The sequence below is a fragment of the Lithobates pipiens genome, unplaced genomic scaffold (genome assembly GCF_037356315.1).
Source record: "Lithobates pipiens isolate NorthernLeopardFrog02 unplaced genomic scaffold, aLitPip1_a1.2 Scaffold_23, whole genome shotgun sequence".
NCBI classification, from domain to species: domain Eukaryota; kingdom Metazoa; phylum Chordata; class Amphibia; order Anura; family Ranidae; genus Lithobates; species Lithobates pipiens.
Genome location: NW_027507785.1, coordinates 164,596,577 through 164,620,370, shown reverse-complemented (window position 1 = coordinate 164,620,370; position 23,794 = coordinate 164,596,577). Strand labels below are relative to the sequence as shown.

The window sequence follows — 23,794 nt, the reverse complement described above, 5'->3', positions numbered from 1 at the left end:
CATCCTCACTGTCAGTTCAGTCCTAGTCAGCATCATTTGATCTATCAGAGCAGGGGCCTAGGTCCTTCTTCACTAGGCAGAAAAAAAACTGAGCTGCAGGAAGCAGGCTGGGGGGTTATTACCAGAGGGACTGCCCCCTGGGCGGAACTGTAAAATTCTGTTTTTCACATTTATTACGTGTTCTGCCTAGTCCTCTCCTGAATGTGGCATAACAACCCTATGTCAAGATTACTGGAGCTGCGTCAGTCAATGAACGAAAGAGAAAGAGAAAAAGAAAAAAAAATGTTTTTTGCCCTTCTTTTCAAAATTTTGCGTCTTTTTGTTTAGCAAAAAATAAAAACCCCAGTGGTGATTAAATACCACCAAAAGAAAGCTCTATTTGTGGGAACAAAATGATAAAAATTATTTGGGTAGTGTTGCACGTTTGTTTAAAGTGACAAGAAATTATTAACTATTTTAACTCTATACAATTTAACCACTTAACAAATGTCCCATAGCCGAATGACGGTTACAGGGCGGTTGCTTAACTCTGAGAGGCCGTCATATGGCGTCATCACAGAATTCTGCTCTCGCGCACCCCCTGGGGCACGCATTCGAGAGCATCCATGACCGCAGGACCCGACGCATCACGGTAAATGCCCGCTCATCGCGGGCATTTACCACGTGATCGCTCAGTCAAATGACGGAGTGATCATTTGTAAGCAAACATGACGCAAGTTCCTCCCTCCCCTCTCTGTACCAATCGCTACAGTGGAGGGGGTAAGAGATCGGTGTCAGCAGCGATGTGGGCTGCATCTGCAGTGCCCACAGTGCTGCTCACTGAAAATGAACCCAATTCCCTGCAATACCCAGCCATAGTTGGAGATACCCTGCAATACCCAGCCATAGTCGGTGATACCCTGCAATACCCAGCCATAGTCGGTGATACCCTGCAATACCCAACCATAGTCGGTGATACCCTGCAATACCCAGCCATAGTCGGTGATACCCTGCAATACCCAGCCAGCCGTCATACGATGTCCTTGACTTTGTGAGGGGCTATCTGAATGATGGGTGTAGCTACAGGCATCATTCAGATATCAGCTTTTTCAGCCGGCGATTCCCTACACCATAAGAACAATCATAGCGACTGTTCCGCTGCTTGATCATTCTTACAGGAGGCGAGAGGCGCCCCGCCGCCCTCCGGTGCTTCTACAGACTAACCAATACGATCAAAGCCAGAATCTTTTTTTTTTTTTTCAGGCTTCACAGCCTAGAGGTGAGATGCGGGGTCTTATTGACCCCATATCTCACTGTAAAGAGGACCTGTCATGCCATATTCCTATTACAAGGGATGTTTACATTCCTTGTAATAGGAATAAAAGTGATCAAAAAATTTATTTTTGTGGGAAAAAAAAAAAAAGTCAAACCAAAATAAAGTAAAATGAACAATAAAAAAAACTAAAATAAAAATTTAAAGCGCCCTTGTCCCCATGTGCTCACATGCAGAAGCGAACGCATACGTAAGTCCCACCCACATTGAAAGCGGTGTTCAAACCACACATGTGAGGTATCGCTGCGAACGTTAGAGCGAGAGCAATAATTCTAGCCCTAGACCTCCTCTGTAACTCAAAACATGTAACCAGTAAAAAAAAAAAAAAAAATGTAAAGCGTCGCCTATGGGGGATTTTTAAGTAGTGACGTTTGGCGCCATTCCACGAGCATGTGCAGTTTTAAAGAGTGACATGTTAGGTATCTATTTACGTAACTTCATCTTTCACATTATGCAAAAACATTGGGCTAACTTTAATTTTTTTATTTATTTATTTTTTTAACCACTTCCCGACCAGCGCACAACGATGTACGTCGACAGAATGGCACGGGCAGGCATATTGGCGTACAGGTACGTCCAATATTTGATGCCGCCCTGCCATCGGGAGCGATCCGCCGGCGGCGCACTCCTGCGCTGGTCGGGACCCCCTGGGGTCCGGTCGCGGGACCCGCGGACTCGATCGCCGCGGGCATCCCCGCGATCGTCTCACGGAGCGGCCGAATGGAGGAAATGCTGTGTAAACAACATTTTTCCATTCTGCCTAGCAACTAGTGACGCTGATCTCTGCTCCATGTGATTGGAGCAGAGATCAGTGTACACTAAATGAAAGCCCAACCCCCCCACAGTTAGTAACACACCCCTAGGAACACTTAACCCCTACACTGCCACCCACTGGTTAACCCTTTCACTGCCAGTGTCATTTACACAGGAATCACTGCATTTATATAGCAGTGATTACTGTATAAATGACAATGGTCCCAAAAATGTGTCAAAAATGTCCGATGGGTCCCCTACAATGTCGCAGTCACAATAAAAAAAAAAACAAAAAAAAAAAAAAAAAAAAAAAAAATCGCAGATCGCCGTCATTACTAGTAAAAAAAGAAAAAAAAAATTATTAATAAAAATGCTATAAAACTATCCCTATTTTGTAAACGCTATAACTTTTGCGCAAACCAATCAATCGCTTATTGCGATTTTTTTTTACAAAAATATGTAGAAGAATACGTATCGGCCTAAACTGAGGGAAAAAAATGTTTTTTTATATATTTTTGGGGGATATTTATTATAACAAAAAGTAAAAAATAATGCGTTTTTTTTCAAAATTGTCGCTCTATTTTTGTTTATAGCGCAAAAAATAAAAACCGCAGGGGTGATCAAATACCACCAAAAGAAAGCTCTATTTGTGGGAAAAAAAGGACGTCAACTTTGTTTGGGAGCCACGTCGCACGACCGCGCAATTGTCAGTTAAAGCGACGCAGTGCCGAATCGCAAAAAGTGGTCTGGTCTTTGACCAGCAAATTGGTCCGGTCTGAAAGTGGTTAAGCACAAAACAATTTTTTTCCCCCAAAAAAAGCATAAAAAAATTGCTGCGCAAATACTGTGCGAGATAAAAAGTTGCAACGACCACCATTGTATTCTCTAGGGTCTTTGCTAAAAAAAAAAAAAAACATATATTATTATGTTTTGGGGTTCTATGTAATTTTCTAGAAAATAAATGATGATTTTTACATGTAGGAGAGAAATGTCAGAATTGTCCTGGGTGCTCCAGAACGCCTGATGGTGCTTCCTGCATGTTGGGCCTCTGTATGTGGCCACGCTGTGTAAAAGTCTCACAAATGTGGCATCGCCATACTCGGGAGTAATAGCAGAATGTGTTTTGGGGTATGCATATGCTTTGTGCGAGATATCAACTGATATTATGACAATTTTGTGAAAAAAAAAAAAAAAATCTTGATATTGCAAAGAATTGTGGGGAAAAAAAAAGACAACTTCAAAAAACTCATCATGCCTCTTACTAAATACCTTAGAATGTCTTATTTCCAAAAATGGGTAATTTGGGGGGTATTTGTACTTTTATGGCATGTTAGGGTCTCAAGAATTGAAATAGGCCGTCAGTACATCAGGTGTGATACATTTTCAGATATTGGCACCATAGCTTGTGGACTCTCTAACTTTCACAAAGACCAAATAATATCCACCAATTTGTACTTATTTTTACCAAAGATATGTAGTGGTATAAATTTTGGCCAAAATTTATTTAGAAAAATTACTAAATCGGCTAAATTTTATAACAGAAACGAAGAAAATGTATTTATTTTTTTACAGAATTTTTCGGTCTTTTTTCTTTTATATCAAAAAAAAAAAAAAAAAAAAAAAAAAAACCCACACACAGTGGTAATTAAATACCACCAAAAGAAAGCTATTTGTGTGAAAATAAATAAATAAATAAATAAATTAAAAAAAAAGACAAATTTCATATGGATACAGTGTTGCATGACTGAGTAACTGTCATTCAAAATGTGAGAGCACTGAAAGCTGAAAATTGGTGCCCAGTGGTCAATAAAGAAAAGTGTGGCGCTAAATAATGTGTGATCACTTCATATAAACAATTACATAAATTAAACATAAAATAGTGCCAGTGAAATATATAGGATCGAATATATAGGATCGAATATATATATATATATATATATATATATATATATATATATATATATATATATATATATATATATATATATATATATACACATATACACACACATACATATATACACACACACACACACGATTGTGTAATTTATAGGAGGTTAATTTATTCCATGTGCTTTCAATTTTGGGAGCATGGGACTCACCTGTGGGGCAACACCCAACTGTCTTTGATTTTTTAAAAGAGGGAGGGTTTTGTTTGTATTATGTTACACATTGCCAGACAGCTTGAAGAAGAGCAGGAATGCTCGTAACTGTATACGGTAGCTGCTATTGCTGATGTACATGACATTTGATGATTTGAAGACAAAGTAAAATATATATATATATATATATATATATATATATATATATATATATATATATATATATATTAAAAGCTGCAACTAACAATTCGTTTGTCTGTCAATTATTTTTTCGAATAGTCATCGACTAATGATTATTTAATTTCTTTTTTTAATTTAATCTAGTGTGTTCTTTTAGTGATTAGAATAATTAATCCTTTGGATAACTTTACAAAAAATGATAAGTACAACTTCTAATATAATATTTCAACTTTTATTAAAAAAAATTCCAAAAAATAATTCAATGTGGTTGAAGTTTTTACAGTATAAAAAAAAAAAGTGCCAAAAATAAAATGTAACCACCACTTTAGCATCAGGCATGAATAATGGCATTGCCGCTAATTCAGAGCCAGAAGCATTAAAAAAAAATGCCATATAAATGCAACAAAAGCACTGCTGCTCAACACTGTGCAAAAACACAGAACAGACATATACAAAAATAAAATGTAACACTTTAGGGCATGAGGCATGAAAATGCCATATAAATTCTGCCTAACTCTTGGGAAAACATGCATTCTGAAGGCAAGGCATTATGTGGTAACCTTACTACTTTTACTTTCAACCTCATAATGCCTTCAGAATGCATCTTTTGCAAAGTGTTAGGCAGAATTTATATGGCATTATGCCTGCTGCCCTAAAGTGTTTATAAAGTAACACCACAAAAATGCGGGTCAACATACAATAACACTATGTAATCATTACATAGTGTTATTGTAGAGTGTTGATTGAGCAGTATTTTTGTGGTGTGTTACATGTAATTGTAATGTAAAAAATACCTGTAAGCAGTAACAGTTTTCAAGGAACCAAGCCCAACAAAAAGCACTGCTCAACACTGTGCAAAAATAATGGCCAATAAATTGCAAACTGAAGGCAGCCATCTCAACATAAATACAGCCCAACATGAACAGGGCAAAAGGTTAGGGGCCTGTGTTACTTACTCCATTGCAATGCTATATTTTAGCATTGCAATGGAGGGAGGTTAGCATATCAACATGCTCTGAAGTTAGGCTTGCTTTTTTTTAGTCACAATGTTGCCAGCAACTGAGAAAAGCCTTTCAGATGGGGTTGATGTTGCAGGCACAGACAAGCAACTCTTTGCCAGCATAGCCAAGATGGGAAACCTCTTATTTTCCTTCCAACATTTCAGCGGATTTTCTTCCTTTGGAATAGCCCGCTCACTAAAATACATGTATATCTCATTCCTCACTACTTCTCTGTGGGTTGCTTGATCTTGGATGTGACCAGTCATGTCATCCTCACCATTACTGTAGTGGTCATCTGAATCACCAAGCAAAGTGTCTAATAGAGACACTTGCCTCTTCTCAGTAAATTTCATGTCTGCACTGGTTGACCGTTGTTCCTCACATCGATGTTGCGTTTGCTCTTCCTCATATCTTTTTTTTTTTTTACTTCAAGAGCAAGAGCTTGGACCTTGAGGTGAACTTTTGCACTGTCCTCTGCTGGCAGGAATTTTAGTTTGCGGAATCTGGGGTCCAGGGCTGCTGCAATAAGACCTATTTTCTCCACTATCATTGCTGAATTTAGTTTCCCGCTGCCATCTTGATGTCATCTCCTGTGCAGCAACACTTTGGGAAGCTTTGACTGCTGCTGTCTCGCAAATTGCACTCTGTATGGATTTCTGGAGGCCCTTTACCAGAGGAGGTAGAGCGGAAGCAGTCGCATAGGACTCTCCACTCAAGAAAACAGTAGCACACTCAAAAGGCTTCAGGACTTGTTCCACTTCCTCAAGTAAGCTCCACTGATCATGTTTTAAATCCAGGAAGCGCTTCCCTCGTGGTGCGACATCAGGATCGGAAAGAGTTACAGTCACAGGCCACCTCTGTTCAAGCAGGCGGCTGATCATTTGTAAAGTACTGTTCCATCTTACAGATGCATCATTTATTAGTGCATGCTCAGGGGTACCCATTTGTTGCTGCTTTGCTTTAAGCTTTGTAGTGGCCAGCTCACTTTTTTTTTTTTAAATGTTCCACGAGGCACTTTGCAGCTCAGTGTCTTGCTGATCTGGGGACCCTCAGGGCATGGTTGACAACTGCAATGTATGACCAGCACACCTGAGAGAAGAGATGCCATGCTTCTCTTCCAAAATACGCAGAGCAACAACAACATTTGCAGCGTTATCATGAACAACTCCATTTACATTGGCCATCGCCATCGCAAACTTTCCAGCTGCTTTTTCCACCCAGTTAGCAATGTTTTCAGCTGTGTGCTGATCTTCAAGTGGCATAGGGGTCAGATTGTACGATGTAAGATTCCAGTCTTCATTAATGAAGTGGCATGTGACACCCAAGTATGCCTTTGTGGCAATGCTGGTCCATGCGTCTGTAGTGAGAGCTATTTTTGATTTCACATCTTTGAGTGACACTTTCAATCTTTCAAAATTCTCCTCATATTTCTTCTCCATCAGCTTAGCGAAATGGGACCTGGAGGGAAGTGTGCATCCTGTGTAAAACATGTTGATCATCTCACGAAATCTTGACCGTCTACAATAGAAAGAGTTCTCATATCTTTAACAATCATGTTGAGTATGCTATTGGTATGTGCAACGGCCATTTGGGGTGTGCAAACAGTTAAATCCTTTTTATGAAAAAAAACTCCTGTACATAGCTTTGCCTCTTCCTGAGAAAAAAACAACAAAACACACAATTAAGATTTAGGAACCAAGTTTAACCAACATGAAATCTATGAATGCTCAATGCTAATAATGTACTTGTACTGTATTTCAAAGAGGGTAGGGTAGTAAATCTGCATAATATTAAATATGAACTGAATGTAATAAATATGCTTAATTATGAATAATAATGATTATATTAATTGTATTTCATCTATTTGAAAAAGTTTGAGATATCCATGGCCATAGCCAAAAATGCAATGTTGTCGCTGCTCTGCGTATTTTGGAAGAAAAGCATGGCATCTCTTCTCTCAGATGTTCTGGTCATACATTGCAGTCAGTTTTCAATGTCAACCATGCCCTGAGGGATACCCAGATCAGCAAGATACTGAGGGCTGCACTGCAAAGTGCCTTGTGAAACATTAAAAAACAAAACAAAAAAAAAACCTGGAGATGGCCACTACAAAAAAGCAATTAGCAAAGCACAGCAACAAATATGGGTACCCCTGAGCATGCACTAATAATGATGTATCCGCAATTATTTACTAGCATATATTAATTGACCACAACACAATTGTAATAACTGCTCCCAAAACTAAAAAAGTACTACTTACAAAGATGGCTCATCTGTTTGAGGTCGTAGAGCGCCAGGATGGTTTCTTCTGAGGTGCTTGTGCATCGCAGTAGTGCTGCCGTGGTATGCCATTTTGGTTTTGCAGAGGGAACAAAGGACCATTTTATCTGGCCTCTGTTTAAAGAACTCCCATACTTTTGAAAGTCATGGTTTGGCTTTTCGTGCTGCACTGGAACTTTCCCCATTCCCAGGAGCCGCCATTACCGCCATTTACCGCCATTTACCTGTGAGATGAGATGAGTGATGCGTCGACGTATTTTCGTAGTCGGGTAAAAAAGTAAACTGCGCTATTTCAAAGCCCTCCCTATAAACTCCAACTATAATCGTAATACTCTGATAATATAGGCTACGTGTAATGGTGAGCTGCGCTAAAAAAAAGTTCGAAAATTGTATCTGTGTATATGGAGCTTGAAAGCAAAAAACCAAACAGCCTGACTAAATGGAAAATAAATTATATCCCCATCTAAAACGGTTCATATGATTGAAAATATGAATGATCGGTGACAAGGGATTATAATATATAAAATGTATACATAAAAATAATTATATTCATAAATAGTATAAATAAATACATCATTTACATGACTAATTCATATGTCAAAGGAACTCAAATAGTGAAATACTGGTGTCAAAACACGTGAATAAAACCCACCAAATAGGACCTATCAAAGATCCTCAAACGAATAAAAAATAAATTTATAAATAGAAATTAGGACAAAAAATATATATACCTCCTATAAATTCAAACATATACAGCCATAATTAGGATAAAATTCAATTTCATTTAATATATAAACAAAAAAGAAGAATGAATTAGTCCTCTCAAGTCCCAAAAAATAGTGACAAAATAGTGATGGTTTGTCCAAAGTGAAATGAAAAACTGACACCCACATCACTTCGTGTAGACAGAAATCCAATGAAAGCACCTCCACCAATGGGAAAATATGGCCGCTTCCCAGAGGTTAAGATCTCAGTGTTAAGCGAGATCAAAAAGGCATATCAATGGATAATCTGGATGAACCGTCAAAGGAACCACACCAGACTCTCCTCAATAGTAATTCCAATCAGTTAAACGGTAATGCCACAATTCATGTAGGAAGACAAAAGGACACTCGCATAGCGTAAAAAACCCTTATTTATTAAATTATAAAAATAAAACCAGTACACTCAAATGTTACTAGAAATTCTGAGCGTTTAAAAAAAACTCGGTTACCACCCACACTTCCGGGTCTGGCATAGAACGCGGTGACGTCAGCATGCCGTACCTCCCAAATATTTTCGTAGTCGACTACACACACAGATGTAGTCAGTTAACATAACCTGGCGCAGAATTTATGATTTCTCAGCCATTTTTCAGAGAACATTAACGGTAATACAAAAAAAAAAAAATTTCACTCATGGTTAATGCTTGGCTGAAGCCATTTATTATCAATTGTGTTTATTTTTTAAATCATAATCACAACAGAAACTACCCAAATGACCCTGATCAAAAGTTTACTTACCCTGGTGATTTTGGCACGACAACATGCACACAAGTTGACACAAAGGGGTTTGAATGGCTATAAAAAAGTAACCATCCTCCCGTGTGATCTGTTTGCTTGTAATTAGTGTGTGTATAAAAAGGTCAACGAGTTTCTGGACTCCTGACAGACCCTTACATCTTTCATCCAGTGCTGCACTGACATTTCTGGATTCTGAGTCATGGGGAAAGCAAAAGAATTGTCAAAGGATCTGCAGGGAAAAACGAGAGTTAGACTTACCGGTAACTCTGTTTCTAGGAGTCGTCCAGGACAGCACTAGAGAGATAGGCTCCACCTCCAGAGGCAGGAAACACAAACCAGATCTTTAAAGGGCGGTCTCCGTCCCTTCCCCTTCAGTCTTGTAAACGAGAACTTCCCCGGAAACAGCTTATGTAACGACAAAAACACTTGTCCAGCATTATAACAGCATATAGGGAGGGAATCCATGCTGTCCTGGACGACTCCTAGAAACAGAGTTACCGGTAAGTCTAACTCTCGTTTTCTCTAGTCGTCTGTCCAGGACAGCACTAGAGAGGATCAACGAGAACTTACCAGATTAGGGGGGGGGACTACCGCTTGAAGGACTTTTCTCCCAAACGCCTGGTCTTGCGCTGAGATAAGGTCCAATCTGTAATGCTTCATAAACGTCGAGTAGCTTGACCAAGTTGCTGCTCGACAAATTTGTTCTGGTGTTGCTCCAGCTCGCTCTGCCCATGAGGTCGATAGCGCCCGTTTGGAGTGAGCCATGGGGGGAAAAGGACATTCCATTTTCATTCCTTTGTAGGCTTCTACAATAGCTTGTTTGATCCACCTTGCAATTGTATTTTTTGAAGCTTGTGACCCCAATTTTTTACCCGCATGTAAAACAAACAAATAATGCATCTGATTTTCTAATGTTTTTTGACATCTCTAGATATTGTAAGACACAGGCTCTCACATCCAGTTGGCTAAACTCTACCTCCTTAGGATTAGTGGGAGACCCACAGAACGAAGGCAAAACAATTTTCTGTGTTCTGTGGAACTTTGTCACTACTTTGGGTAAAAACCCAGGGTCCATGCGCAACACCAGCCTATCCTCAAAAATTTGTAAAAACGGCTCTTTCACCGAAAGTGCCTGAAGCTCGCTAATGCGTCTGGCTGTGGAAATAGCCACTAGGAACACTGTTTTAAGCGTGATCCATCTCAAGGAAGGTTCTTCTTCCAGAGACTTTTTTACCCATCCCTGTAACACAATTGACAGGTCCCATTTGGGTAAAATTTTGAAAGGAACAGGTTCAATCCTGGTCAACCCCTTAAAGAACCTGCTAACTAGCGGGTCTACCGCCAGAGGTTGATCCAAAAAAACAGACAGGGCCGCAATTTGTACCTTTAAGGTACTAATGGCCAGTCCCTTATCCACACAGTCTTGTAAAAATTCCAAGACTGTCGGGATACTTAGACACATTTTTAGTGTCCAACCATGAACAAAAAACTTTCCAGTACTTAACATAAATTGCTTGGGTTACCTTCTTTCTACTAGAAAGAAGTGTTTTAATTACCCTATCCGAGAGTCCCTTAGACTTCAAGAGACTCTCTTCAGACGCCAGGCCGATAACTTTAGGGTCTGCAGTTCTGGTAACAGAACTGGACCCTGGGACAGCAGATCCTCTCTCTCGGGCAGTATGAGGGGAGGTTCGTCTGTCAGGCCCAGCAGCATCGAGAACCATGGTCTCTACGGCCAATACGGAACCACTAGTATCAATGTGGTCCGTTCCTGCAAAAATGTCCTCAGGACTAGAGGAATTAGCTTGAATGGGGGGGAAGGCGTAGCAAATGTGAAATGCCCAGCTTTGTGCCAGAGCGTCTATCCCTTTTGCCCCTGCCTCCCTCTCTAGGGAGAAGTATACTGGTACCTGGGTGTTCGCTTTCCTGGCGAACAAGTCCACTTCCGGAAGACCCCATTTGCGCACTAACAGCTGGAAAATCTCCCTGTTTAGTGACCATTCTGATTCGTACACCCAGTGTCGACTCAAAGTCTGCCAGGTGGTTGTCCACCCCCTTTAGATGGACCGCTGAAACCGATTTTAGGTTTTCTTCTGCCCAATGCATGATCGTACTTGTTAGCTTGATCAAGGACTGGCATCTTGTTCCTCCCTGCTTGTTTAGGTAGGAAACCGCCACTATACTGTCCGAGAGGACCTGTACATGGTGGTCCTTCAGATCCCTGGCAAACACCCTTAAGGCTTCCCAGACCGCCAATTGGCCGACCTCTGGGACTGTGTCTTCCCCCAGCATCCTTGGGCTACTTTCGACCCCAAGTGGGCCCCCCAGCCCCAAGCACTGGCATCCGTGGTGATGCGAACAGACACTGGAGGAGACCACCATAGACCCCGTACTAGGTTCTCCTCTCTCTTCCACCACCAAAGAGACCTTTTGGTCTTTGAGGATAGATGGATAGTCCCGTCCAGGGACTCTTGTGTCCCGTCCCAGCTGCTCAGAATATTGGCCTGGAGACACCTGAAATGAGCTCTTGCCCAAGGAACTGCAGGGATTGTTGCCACTAATAGGCCCAACCCTGCCATAGCTGACCGAATGGAAATTGTCTGATTGGACTGCAAAAAGGTTACCATCTCTTTCACCTTTTCCACTTTTTCCCCTGTGAGGAAGACTTTCTGTGACACTGAATCCACCAGAAAACCTAGATACTGTATGGCCTGTGTTGGTATCAGGTGCGACTTTTCTTGGTTTATCAACCACCCCAGCCTTTTTAGGCAAGAGATAGCTACCCTCAGATCTCGCTGCAGTTGGAGCTTTGAGGGGGCAAAGAAAAAAAGGTCGTCCAAGTACGGTATGACAGCGATCCCTTTCAGTCTTAGGGGAGCCAATGCTTCTGCCAGGACCTTGGTGAATATCCTGGGGGAAGAAGACAGACCGAATGGCAGAGCCCTGAATTGGAGGTATCGAATCTGACTTCCCCAAAGAATCGCTATCCTCAAATACTTTTGAGAGTCTTCTCGAATCGGGATGTGTAGATACGCGTCCCTTAGATCGAGAGAGGCCATGAAACAATTTGGAGGGAGTACTGATCTCACTGTAAAAATTGTTTCCATCCGGAATTTCTTGTAAGTTACCCACTTGTTCAGTAACTTCAGATTCAAGATCAACCGTAATTTGCCTGACGGTTTCCTTACTACAAACACGTGTGAATAGAAACCGTGATTTATTTCCTGTGGCGGAACTGGCACTAGAACCCTCTGATCTATTAAATCGCCAATTTGCGACAGCAAAGCTGTCGCTTTCTGGGGGTCTTTGGGAGGCTTGGTCAGACACATCCTTGCAGGTGGGATGTGTTTGAACTGTATTTTGTAACCCTCCCTGATGATCCTCAGAATAAAAGGATTTGGGGTAGCGTCTTCCCACTGTGGGAGGAACCGCCCCCCCAGTCTCCCCCCCACAGGAACCATGTCACTGGGATTTAGTGTTTTTTTTTAGAAGAGGAAAAGAGATTGCTTTTCTGTTTTCCTCCCATCCACTGTTTTAGGGGTTGACTCCTTAGAGGTCTGTCCTTGTGACTGTCCCTGCCTTTGAGGACGAAAAAAGCGTTTACCTGTAGTCTTTTTAGATTTGACAGGAAAGGCCTTCTTGTCCGCAGTACGGTCCAGGACTTTCTCAAGGTCCTGCCCGAACAAAAGGTCTCCCTCAAAGGGGATGCCACATAACCTCACTTTTGAGGCCGAGTCTCCCGACCAAGACTTCAGCCAAAGTGCCCTGCGAGATGAATTTACGAGGGCAGCGGTCCTGGCTGACAATTTAACAGACTCCGCAGAGGCATCTGCTATATAACCTGCTGCTTTATGTAGCATAGGAAGGGAATCGGGAATTTCCTTTCTGGAGGTACCCCCTTCCAAATGGCCTTGTAATTGTTCCAGCCAGACCTCCAAGTTGCGAGCCACTATTGTCGTGGCCATTGCAGGTTTTAAGTTATTCATGGTTACTTCCCATGACCTCTTTAATAGTACCCCCATCCTTTTATCCATGGGTTCCTTTAGAACACCCATGTCCTCAAAGGCGAGATCTGTTGACTTTGCACACTGGGAAAAAGCTGCGTCTACCTTGGGCACTTTATTCCAAACACAAGAGGGGTCCTCGCTGAAGGGGAATCTCCGCTTCATGCTTTTAGGGAAAAATAACTTTCTCTGGCTCCTCCCACTCTTTTTTGATTGAATCTATCAGTGTGCTATGAACCGGAAAGACCCTAACTGAACCTGTTTTTAGGGTCTGATACATCCGGTCATGCAAGGACAGGGAGACTGGCTCCTCTCTGATTTCGAGCGTCTCATAAATTACCCCCAGTAAGGCATCAACCTCCTCGAGTGAGAGCCTGTATCTGGGAGAGCTTGACCCTTGAACAGGAACATCTCTGGATGATGCCGCCTCACTTAGGCCATCCAGAGAATCAAATTCCTCCTCCCCTGATTCGTCACCTTCCACTGGGGTGGAAGCAGAGGGAACTGCGGCTGGTTTTGGGGTTTCAAGGTTCGCTAACATTGCTTTGATGGACTCCATTTCTTTCTGTACTCCAGAAATCAAATCCTTACAAGCTCCCGTAGCTTCCTTATAGACCAATTTGTCTATGCATGGTTTACAAAGGGGCTTAGACCATCCTTCTTTTAATTTACTCATACATGAAGGACATCTCTTCTTCCCCCCTGACCTCTCTGGTTCTTTGGGCAGAGCCTAAGGCAAGAGAAGGAGAGAAGAAGGAAGGGAAAAAAAACAGACAAGCCAACGTCAGCGAAACCTTTAGCAAAATAGGACGCCTTCACCAAACACCTATGTGCACCCCACCAACCGCTAACAGGATTCGGAAGACTCTTTAGTCCGGATCCTGTTTGAGAGAGGGAGGGAGGAAAAATACACCTGGACCATTTCAAAATGCCTTTGCATTGATTAGTCCATTACTCCCCCCCCCCCCCCCTCTCTCCCAGCCCTGTAGGTACAAGACACCTCTGTGTTTGCCTACCTGAGCTGGTTCGGCTCCACTGCCACTCTCCACTGCATCCATATTCGATCGGAACACGCCTAACTGCCTGGAGGCTTCCCTTCGTAATGGCGATAAAGCGATGCAGCACGAACGCTTTGTGGCTGCGGCTTTTTAAAATAGCCGCCAAGGTCCCGAACGTCCACGCTCGCCGCGCGACCCGGAACCGGTAGTGGATTGCCGGAAGTCCTCTATCCTCCTCCTGTGTTGCACAGGCCGGAACTCGAAGCCTGTGCCCGCCCCCCACCTGACTTCGCGCCCAATTTTGAACCTATTGTCAGGTGGGGAAACGAACGCCCTCCCCGGGCTTCAGAAGGAGAACGCCGGTTCGAAGCTGCAGTCAACCCGACTGGAGGACTTCAAACGTCCGTTTACCAACAGGTAACCAGAACTCCTTCCCCGTCTTATGGGCTATCCCACCGTCAGGGGAAGGAGAGCTCCTGATCCAGCCTCCTCCTCCGGTGGAGGAAACACAAAGACTGAAGGGGAAGGGACGGAGACCGCCCTTTAAAGATCTGGTTTGCGTTTCCTGCCTCTGGAGGTGGAGCCTCTCTAGTGCTGTCCTGGACAGACAACTAGAGAAAAAGTAGTTGAACTGCATAAAACAGGAAAGGGATATAAAAAGATATCCAAGGAATTGAGAATGCCAATCAGCAGTGTTCTAATCAAGAAGTGGAAAATGAGGGGTTCTGTTGAAACCAAACCACAGTAGTTTGGGATGTAAAAAAAACAAAAAAACAAAAAAAAAAAAAAAACAAACACAAATAACTTCAGGTGAAATACAGGCCTCTCTGAAAAACATGTGGTGCTGCCGTTTCAAGATGCACAATAAGGAGGCTTTTGAAGAAAGATAAGCTGCATGGTTGAGTCGCCAGAAAAAAGTCATAACTACGCAAATGCCAAAAAGTATCCTGCTTATAATACTCCAAATGGCACAGAGACGAGCCTCAAACCTTCTGCACAAAGTTTGGAGTGATGAGACCATAATAGAGCTTTTTGGCCACAACTATAAAAACTTAATTTGGAGAGTCAACTACTCTGTGAAACACAGAGGTGGATCGCTGATGTTTTGGGGATGTGCGAGCTACAAAAGGCACAGGAAATTTGGTCAAATTTAATAGTGAGATGAATGCAGTATGTTATCAAAAAATACCGGAAGAACATTTGCATTCATCAGCCAGGAAGCTGTGCATGGGACGTACTTGAACATTCCAACGTGACAATGATTCAAAACACAAGGCCAAGTCGACCTGTTTGGCTACAGCAGAATAAATTGAAGATTCTGGAGTGGCCATCTCAGTCTCCTGACCTCAATATCATTGAGCCACTCTGGGGTGATCTCAAAACGTGCAGTTCATACAAGAATTTACAGGAACTTAAGGCTTTTTGCCAAGAGGAATGGCCAGCTTTACCATCTGAGAAGATAAAGAGTCTCATCCACAATTACCACAAAAGATTTCAAGCTGTCATCGATGTTAAAGGGGGCTATACATGGTATTAAGAACTGGGGTATGTAAACTTTTGACCAGGGTCATTTGGGTAATTTCTGTTGTGATTAGGATTTTAACCACTACAGCCCCGGACCAATAAACACCTTAAGGACCAGAGGTCTTTTTCCAATTTCGCACTGCGCTGCTTTAACTGGTAATTGCGCGGTCATGCAATATTGCACCCAAACAAAATTTGCGTCCTTTTCTTCCCACAAATAGAGCTTTCTTTTGATGGTATTTGATTGCCTCTGCGATTTTTTTTTTTGCGATATAAATGGAAAAAGAGCGAAAATTTTGAAAAAAAAAAATAAAAAAGATATTTATTTTCTTCTTTTTGTTATAAGAAAAATCGAATAAACTAAATTTTAGTCATGCATTGAGGGCAAAATTTATTCAGCCACATGTCTTTAGTAAAAAAAATGTCAATAAGCGTATATTTATTGGTTTGCGCAAAAGTCATAGCGTCTACAAACTAGAGTACATTTTCTGGAATTTACACAGCTTTTAATTTATGACTGCCTATCTCATTTCTTGAGGTGCTAAAATGGCAGGGCAGTACAAACCCCCCCCCCCAAATGACCCCATTTTGGAAAGTAGACACCTCAAGGAAATTGCTGATGGGTATGTTGAGCCCATTGAATATTTATTTTTTTTGTCCTAAGGGATTGAATAATGACCAAAAATAAATAAAAATTTTTTTTACAAAAAGTTGTCACTAAATGATATATTGCTCACACATGCCATGGTTATATGTGGAATTGCACCCCAAAATATATTCCGCTACTTCTCCCGAGTATGGGGATACCACATGTGTGGGACTTTTTGGGAGTCTAGTCGCGCACGGCACCCCGAAAACCAATCACCACCTTCAGAATTTCTAAAGATGCAAATTTTTGATTTAACTCCTCACTACCTATCACAGTTTCGAAGGTCATAAAATGCCAAAATAGCACAAAACCCCCCAAAATGACCCCATTTTGGAAAGAAGACACCCCAAGCTATTTACTGAGAGGCATGTTGAGTCCATGGAATATTCTATATTTTGCCACAAGTTGCGGGAATATTACAAACTTTTTTTTTTTTTGCACAAAGTTGTCACTAAATGATATATTGCTCACACATGCTATGGGCATATGTGAAATGACACCCCAAAATACATTCTGCTGCTTCTCCTGAGTACGGGGATACCACATGTGTGGGACTTTTTGGGAGCCTAGCCGCGTACGGGACCCCGAAATCCAAGCACCGCCTTCAGGATTTCTAAGGGCATACATTTTTTATTTTACTCCTCACTACCTATCACAGTTTTGAAGGCCATAAAATGCCAAGATGGCACAAAACCCCCCCCAAATGACCCCATTTTGAAAAGTAGACACCCCAAGCTATTTGCTGAGGGCCATGTTGAGACCATTGAATATTTTTTTTTTGTCCCAAGGGATTGAATAATGACAAAAAAAAAAAAAAAGTTTTTTTTACAAAAAGTTGTCACTAAATGATATATTGCTCACACATGCCATGGTTATATGTGGAATTGCACCCCAAAATATATTCCTCTACTTCTCCCGAGTATGGGGATACCACATGTGTGGGAGTCTAGCCACGTATGGGACCCCGAAAACCAAGCACTGCCTTCCGGATTTAAATATAAAATGCTATCAAAAAAACTGTTAGCGATCGCAGGGATCAGGCCTGACTCTGCGATTGCTGCAGTTATGTGTTTAGTGTTTTGTAAGTGAAAGTGATCGATCGATACTGCACTTGGGTGTTAGCGGTACTGGCACTAACCTAGCGCTGCCTGGGGCGACGCAGACCCTGACCCTAAAACCTAATTGATATCACCCGCCGGGTGATCAGGGGGTTAAACCTTTATTGGGTAATAAATGGTGGGTGCCCTGATGCTATAAAAAGCAAACTAACCAGAGAGTCACCCGTAACACTTATACGGTGATCAGTGGTGAAAGGGTTAACTAGGGGCAATCAGGGGGTTCACATTTTTATTAGGTAGTATATGGGGGTCCCTGGCGCTATATAAAAACCTGACGGGGAACCTAAATAACTAACTGGCTAACCAGCGTCACCAGTGACACTTATACTGTGATCGCTGGTGAAAGGGTTAACTAGGGGCAATCAGGGGGTTAAAACCATTATTGGGTAGTATATCGGGATAGTAGCGACACTGATGCAGCGATCAGAAAAATGATCGCTTAGTGACACTGGCAAAAGGGGGTGAAAGGGTTAACTCTAGGGGCAATTAGGGGGTTAAATCTTTATTAGGGGTGATAGGTCCAGGGTAGCCCCCTAACACTAACTGCCCTGACAGTTTTTACTTTTACAACTGACACAATGCATTGATCAGTAAAGAAATGATCAATGCAATCAGTGACACTGTGACTGGGGGGGGGGGGGGGGTTGTGTACCTATGTGTCAGTGTAGTGTTTTGGCGCACTTACTTTTAGTCTTCTCCTCGTAGTCCGGTCAAAAAGACCGCCCCGAGGAGAATGACATCACTTCCTCCTTCCTGTGTAAACAATACACAGTGGGAGGAAGTTCGTCATTGGCCAGGAGCGATCGAGAGGGGGTGGCCAGAAACCAACGGCCATCCCCTCATCACGGATCGCTCCTGGAGGGAAACGGACCGCCGTATCCAGCGGGAGACCCCCCACCCGCTGGAAGGCAGGCACGTACATGTACGTGGTTGTGCCTGCCTGTGCTATTGTAATGACGTACATTGGCAATACAGCAGTCTTTAAGTGGTTAAAAAGTGTAAACACAGTTGATAGATAATAAATGGCTTCAGCCAAACGCTAACCATGAGTGAAAGAAAAGTTTTTTCTGTTATTCTATGAAAAATGGCCAAGAAATCAAATTCTGCCAGGGTATGTAAACGTATGAGCACAAGTGTGTGGTAATTACACACACACACACACTATATTATATTATATTATATATTATATTATATTATATTATATTATATATATATATGAAATAGCAAATTTTACAAAAACTTTCCATCTCCCCCTCCCGCCCCCAAAAAAAGAACATTACATTGCAATTTTTTTTGCTTATGGACAGTGGAGTAGGATTACCACACCTAACAGTTTTTTATTGCTGTCTGCGTCCCTGTTAGGAGGAACACTGGAGAAGAGGGATGCAAAACGAACACGATGTAGAATTTTGGTCATTGTAAAAACAAAATTTATACAGATGCAATTACTTACATCTTCACATCAAAGATTTTGGGCTCTTTTAGCATTGATTGGGCGAGGCGCTCTCGATGACCTTCTTCTGACCCAACTAACTAAATGGAAAAAAAAAAAAGAAGGGGGAAGTTAAGGAGTATAATAAACTTTACAAAATTTTAGTTGTGTATAGAGAATATGCTAGAATTATACAAGATAAGGAACTCATGTGACCAATGATCTAACACATTTGACAGACGAGTTTTGACACTTCTGGTTTCAGTGGAGACCGGCGAGAAAGAGCAGCAGTTTGTTGCGTGTGTATATTTTTATATTATATTTTATTTGTGTGTATATTTTTATATTATATTTTATTTGTGTGTATATTTTTATATATTTTATTTGTGTGTGTATATATATATATATATATATATATAATCTATATCCCTATGGGCATTTTTGTTATTTATTTTTTTCGAGCATTTCTGCTGGGTAAACAGCAGGAGGGGAACCTCAAAGGAATACATGCTTATAAAGGACCTTCTCAGAGCTATATTTATTGGATCTAGAATTTAGAGGATAAGTTTACCTTTCGGAACGCATTACGTTTTCCACCCAATTTTAGGGTGGTTCCTATTCAAATTTAAAGAGCCAACGGAAAGAGCGTGCCGAGACCTCTGTGAGTCAATCTCTCGGGTCCCACGGACTCAATCGTCATGGGGATACCTGTGATCGCCTCATGGAGACGAAGAATGGGGAGATGCTAATGTAAACAAGCATCTGCCTGTTCTGCCTAGTGACAGTGCCACTGATCTCTGCTCCTTGTGATTGGGAGCAGAGATTAGCGACGTGTCACATGTAGCCACGCCCCCCACAGTTAGAATCACTCCCCAGGATATACTTAACCCCTACACTGCCCCCTAGAGGTTAACCCCTTCACTGCCAGTGTCATTCACACAGGAATCAGTGCATTTGTATAGCATTGATTGCTGTATAAATGACAATGGTCCCAAAAATGTGTCAAAAATGTCTAATGTTTCTGCCATAATGTTGCAGTCACGATAAAAATCACTGCCATTACTAGTAAAAAAAAAAATATATATATATATATATATATATATATACACATCTATTTTTTTTTTTATAAAAATGCCATAAAACTAACGCTATAACTTTTGCACAAACCAATCAATACACGCTTATTGCGATTTTTTTCTTAACAAAAATAAGTAGAAGAATACGTATCGACCCAAACCGAGGAAAAAAAAAAGTTTTTTTTATATATTTTGGGGGATATTATAGCAATATGTAAAAAATAATGCGTTTTCTTAAAAATTTACGCTTTTTTTGTATATAGTGCAAAAAATAAAAACCGCAGGAAGTGATCAAATACCACCAAAAGAAAGCTCTATTTTTGTGTGTGGGGGGGGGGGGGGGGGGGGAGGGAGGATATCAATTTTGTTTGGGAGCCACGTTGCGCAATTGTCAGTTAAAGTGATGCAGTGCCGAATCGCAAAAAGCGTTCTGGTCTTTGGCCAGCAAAATGGTCCGGAACTCAAGTGGTTAAGAACTGTCAGAGGGCGGAGTGGGCAGATGACAGGAGACAGCGATGGGCGCGGAGCTTTTTTATTTTTTCCCAGGTCAGCGGCATTCAACGTGATTGACGTTGGGATCTAAGGGATTAAAAGGGACATTGTTTTTATAGTAAAGGAATTGTCAAACAGTTTTTATCTGACACTTTTTGGTGAATGAGTACAACATAACCCATACTCATTCACTGCAATGTATATGTTAACTGGTTCCATAGAAAGCCGGTTTGGTTCACATATCATGTGAATCGGATGCGGTTCAAAACGCATATATACAAAGAAAAAAACAAAAAAAAAAAAAAAAAAAACACCTACACGTTAGAACAGCCCCAATTCTTTTCTCGTTGGGTCCCCAACCAGTGTTCCTGGCTCCTCCCCACTGCTGAGTTCACCCAATAGCAAGCCTCTTGCTGTGCAGGCACTTGCTCCCAAGCCACACGTTGTGTCCATCCACAGAGCACGGCTCAGCCCCTCCCCCGTTCTTTTTTGCATTTCTCAAGAGACATCATATCGCCACTAAAACGTGTTTTGCAAGCATGTTTAGGCATGTCAAGCATTTGGTTATTCGTTCATTTCACTGTCCAGAACATTCACTCATTCTGCCCATTGAAATGAATGCTCAAGCACTAAATGCACCTAGCATTTAAGGAAGTTTAAGTGCTTCAAGTGTTTTTTTTTCTGCTCAAATGCTTCTCTAATGAATTCACAAATGTGTTTTTTTTCCCCCCCAGCCTCTAAATGCTTTTGCTCCAATATGCCCATTAACGCCCATGCGTGCATGGGAACAGGAGTAGTTTAGAGGCCAAAAAAAAAAAAAAAAAAGGCAGACGCCTGTAAAAGCAGCATTCTTTACATCTTCTTTGCATGAGGCCTAACTGGCCACAAAAATTGACTGCAGTAGATAAAAGCTGAATTAGACTTACCGGTAAGTCCTTTTCCGAGAGTCTTCCAGGACAGCCCATGAGACCTAGGGCTCCTCCAACCAAGACAGGAAACACATTAACCCCCATCGAATAAAAGGGAATTCCCCCAGGCCCCATGTCAGTATCACTCAAGAACCGTAGGGCGCACCTCCAAAACGTGGATAATACACATAACTTCAGACATAACCGATTGGGAATCTGGCTGTCCTGGAAGACTCTCAGAAAAGGAGTTACCGGCAAGTCAGCTTTTCTCAAGGTGCCTTCCAGGACAGCCCATGAGATAAGCCAGTCTAGGGAGGGACCACTGCCTGAAGGACCTTTTGACAAAAACACCCGCTCCTAAGAAAGGAGGACCATGCGATGATGTTTAACTAAGGTCGAAAAACTGGACGATGTAGCAGCCCTGTACATTTGTTCCGGTGGGGAATCAGCCCAAGACACAGACAAGACTTTTGTTGAGTGCGCATTGACAAAAAGGTAGAGAAACCTTCCTAACCCTGTAGGATTCAGCATTAGCGTGCTTTATCCCCCTGGCTTTGGTTGCTCCTTTGTGTGTCCCTGAAAAGAACACAAATAAGGCTTCCGGTTTCCTAAAGGTTTTGGGGATTTCTAGGTAGATGGTCCTGCCATGTGGGGACGGAAGGATAGATGTGCCATTGATCTTGACAGAGAACTCAGGCGAAGGGGCACATGGGGGAGGAAATATTAAGAGCTCGGTTTTAGATAGATTAAGTTTGAGGAAGTGGTGTGACATTCAGGCCGATATGTCTGTTAGTAGATCAGTGATGCGTGAGGAGATTGATGGGGTGAGCTGAGGGGAAGAGATAGATTTGGGTGTCAGCATATAAAGGGTAGTGAAAGTCATGGGAGGACGTGTAGATTGAGAATAGTAGAGGTCCAAGGACAGAACCTTGGGGGACCCCAACGGAAAGGGGAGTTGGAGAAGAGGAAGTGGAGTTGTGACACTGAAGGTGTGATGAGATAGGCAAGATTCAAACCAACGGAGAGTGCAGCCATGGAGAGCAAGCAAATTGAGTTTTTTTGAGGAGGAGGGGGTGGTCAACTGTATCAAAGGCCGCAGAAAGGTCCAAGAGTAAGAGTATGGAATAATGACCGTTGGTTTTGGCTGTTAGTAAGTCGTTAGTGAGTTTTAGGAGGACTTCCGGGCTTATGCCGCGTACACACGTAGCCGACTATCCGGCGGACTTTCCGAACGGGCTACTTGCCCACACACAGCACTTTTTCAGCGGACTAATACGGCGTACTAAGTCCGCCGTACTATCCGCAATGAACGGACTCGCCCACACACGCTGAGGAAAGTCCGCTCATTTTGAGCACGTCTCCAGGTAGGCGGGGCCAGCGAAGGAGACGTCGCTGGCCCCGCCACCTGGTATGGACTTAAAGGGGAACCCCAACGCCAAAAAAAACGGCGTGGGGGTCCCCCCCAGACCCTTGTCCGAGCACGCTACCCGGCCGGCCAGGAAAGGGGGGCGCTCGCTCGTCCTGAGCCGTACCAGGCCGTGTGGCCCCCCCCCACCCCAAAGCACCTTGTCCCCATGTTGATGAGGACAAGGGCCTCTTCCCGACAACCCTGGCCGTTGGTTGGTCGGGGTCTGCGGGCGTGGGGCTTATCGGAATCCAGGAGCCCCCTTTAATAAGGGGGCCCCGGATCGCGGCCCCCCCCACCCCATGTGAATGAGTATGGGGTACAATGTACCCTTACCCATTCACCTGTAAAAAAAATAAAAATAAATAAACACACAACACACAAGGGTTAAAATAGTTTATTGCACAGCTCTTCTCGCTGGACTCCTCCGCTTTCTTCTAGCTCTTTTACTAGCGGAGGAGCCCGGCTTTCTTCCTTGCCGGCGCCCTCTTCCGACTTCGGGGGGTCTTGTCGCCCTCTTCGGTTCTTCTTGCCGGGCCACCGCGCCTTCTAGCTCTTTTACAGGCGGTGGCCCGGTCTTCTGTTCTTCTCTTCAGATGTTGCCTCGTCGCATCCTCCGCTCACAATGGCACGGACGCGACGCATGGTGACTTATATAGGGACATCACCAGATGATGTCCCCGCCTATTATGGTGTCACAGTCCCAGCATCCTCTGGGACTGACACCATAATGGGCGGGGACATCATCCGGTGATGTCCCTATATAAGTCACCGTGCGTCGCGTCCGTGCCATTGTGAGCGGAGGATGCGACGAGGCAACATCTCCAGAAGAGAAGAACAGAAGAACAGAAGGCGGCGACAGAAGACCGGGCCACCGCCTGTAAAAGAACCGAAGAGGGGGGGGACAAGACCCCCGAAGAGGGGGACAAGACCCCCGAAGTCGGAAAAAAGAGGGTGGCAGCGGTGAAGGAGAAAGCCGGGCTCCTCCGCTAGTAAAAGAGCTAGCAGAAGATAGCGGAGGAGTCCGGCGAGAAGACCCCTGAAGACGGAAGACCCCC

General features: G+C 42.8%; 1 protein-coding gene across 4 annotated transcripts in view; it reads right to left on the bottom strand.

The window, feature by feature from the left end:
* The window catches only part of CENPM (centromere protein M), a 167,677-nt gene that overhangs the window by 97,881 nt on the left and 46,002 nt on the right, over positions 1-23,794 (bottom strand). For all 4 annotated transcript variants that reach the window (XM_077452546.1, XM_077452543.1, XM_077452547.1 and 1 more), the window contains exon 2: positions 18,877-18,956. In XM_077452546.1, coding sequence (XP_077308672.1) covers positions 18,877-18,956 — 80 coding nt within the window. The remainder of the gene's footprint in view (positions 1-18,876; positions 18,957-23,794) is intronic.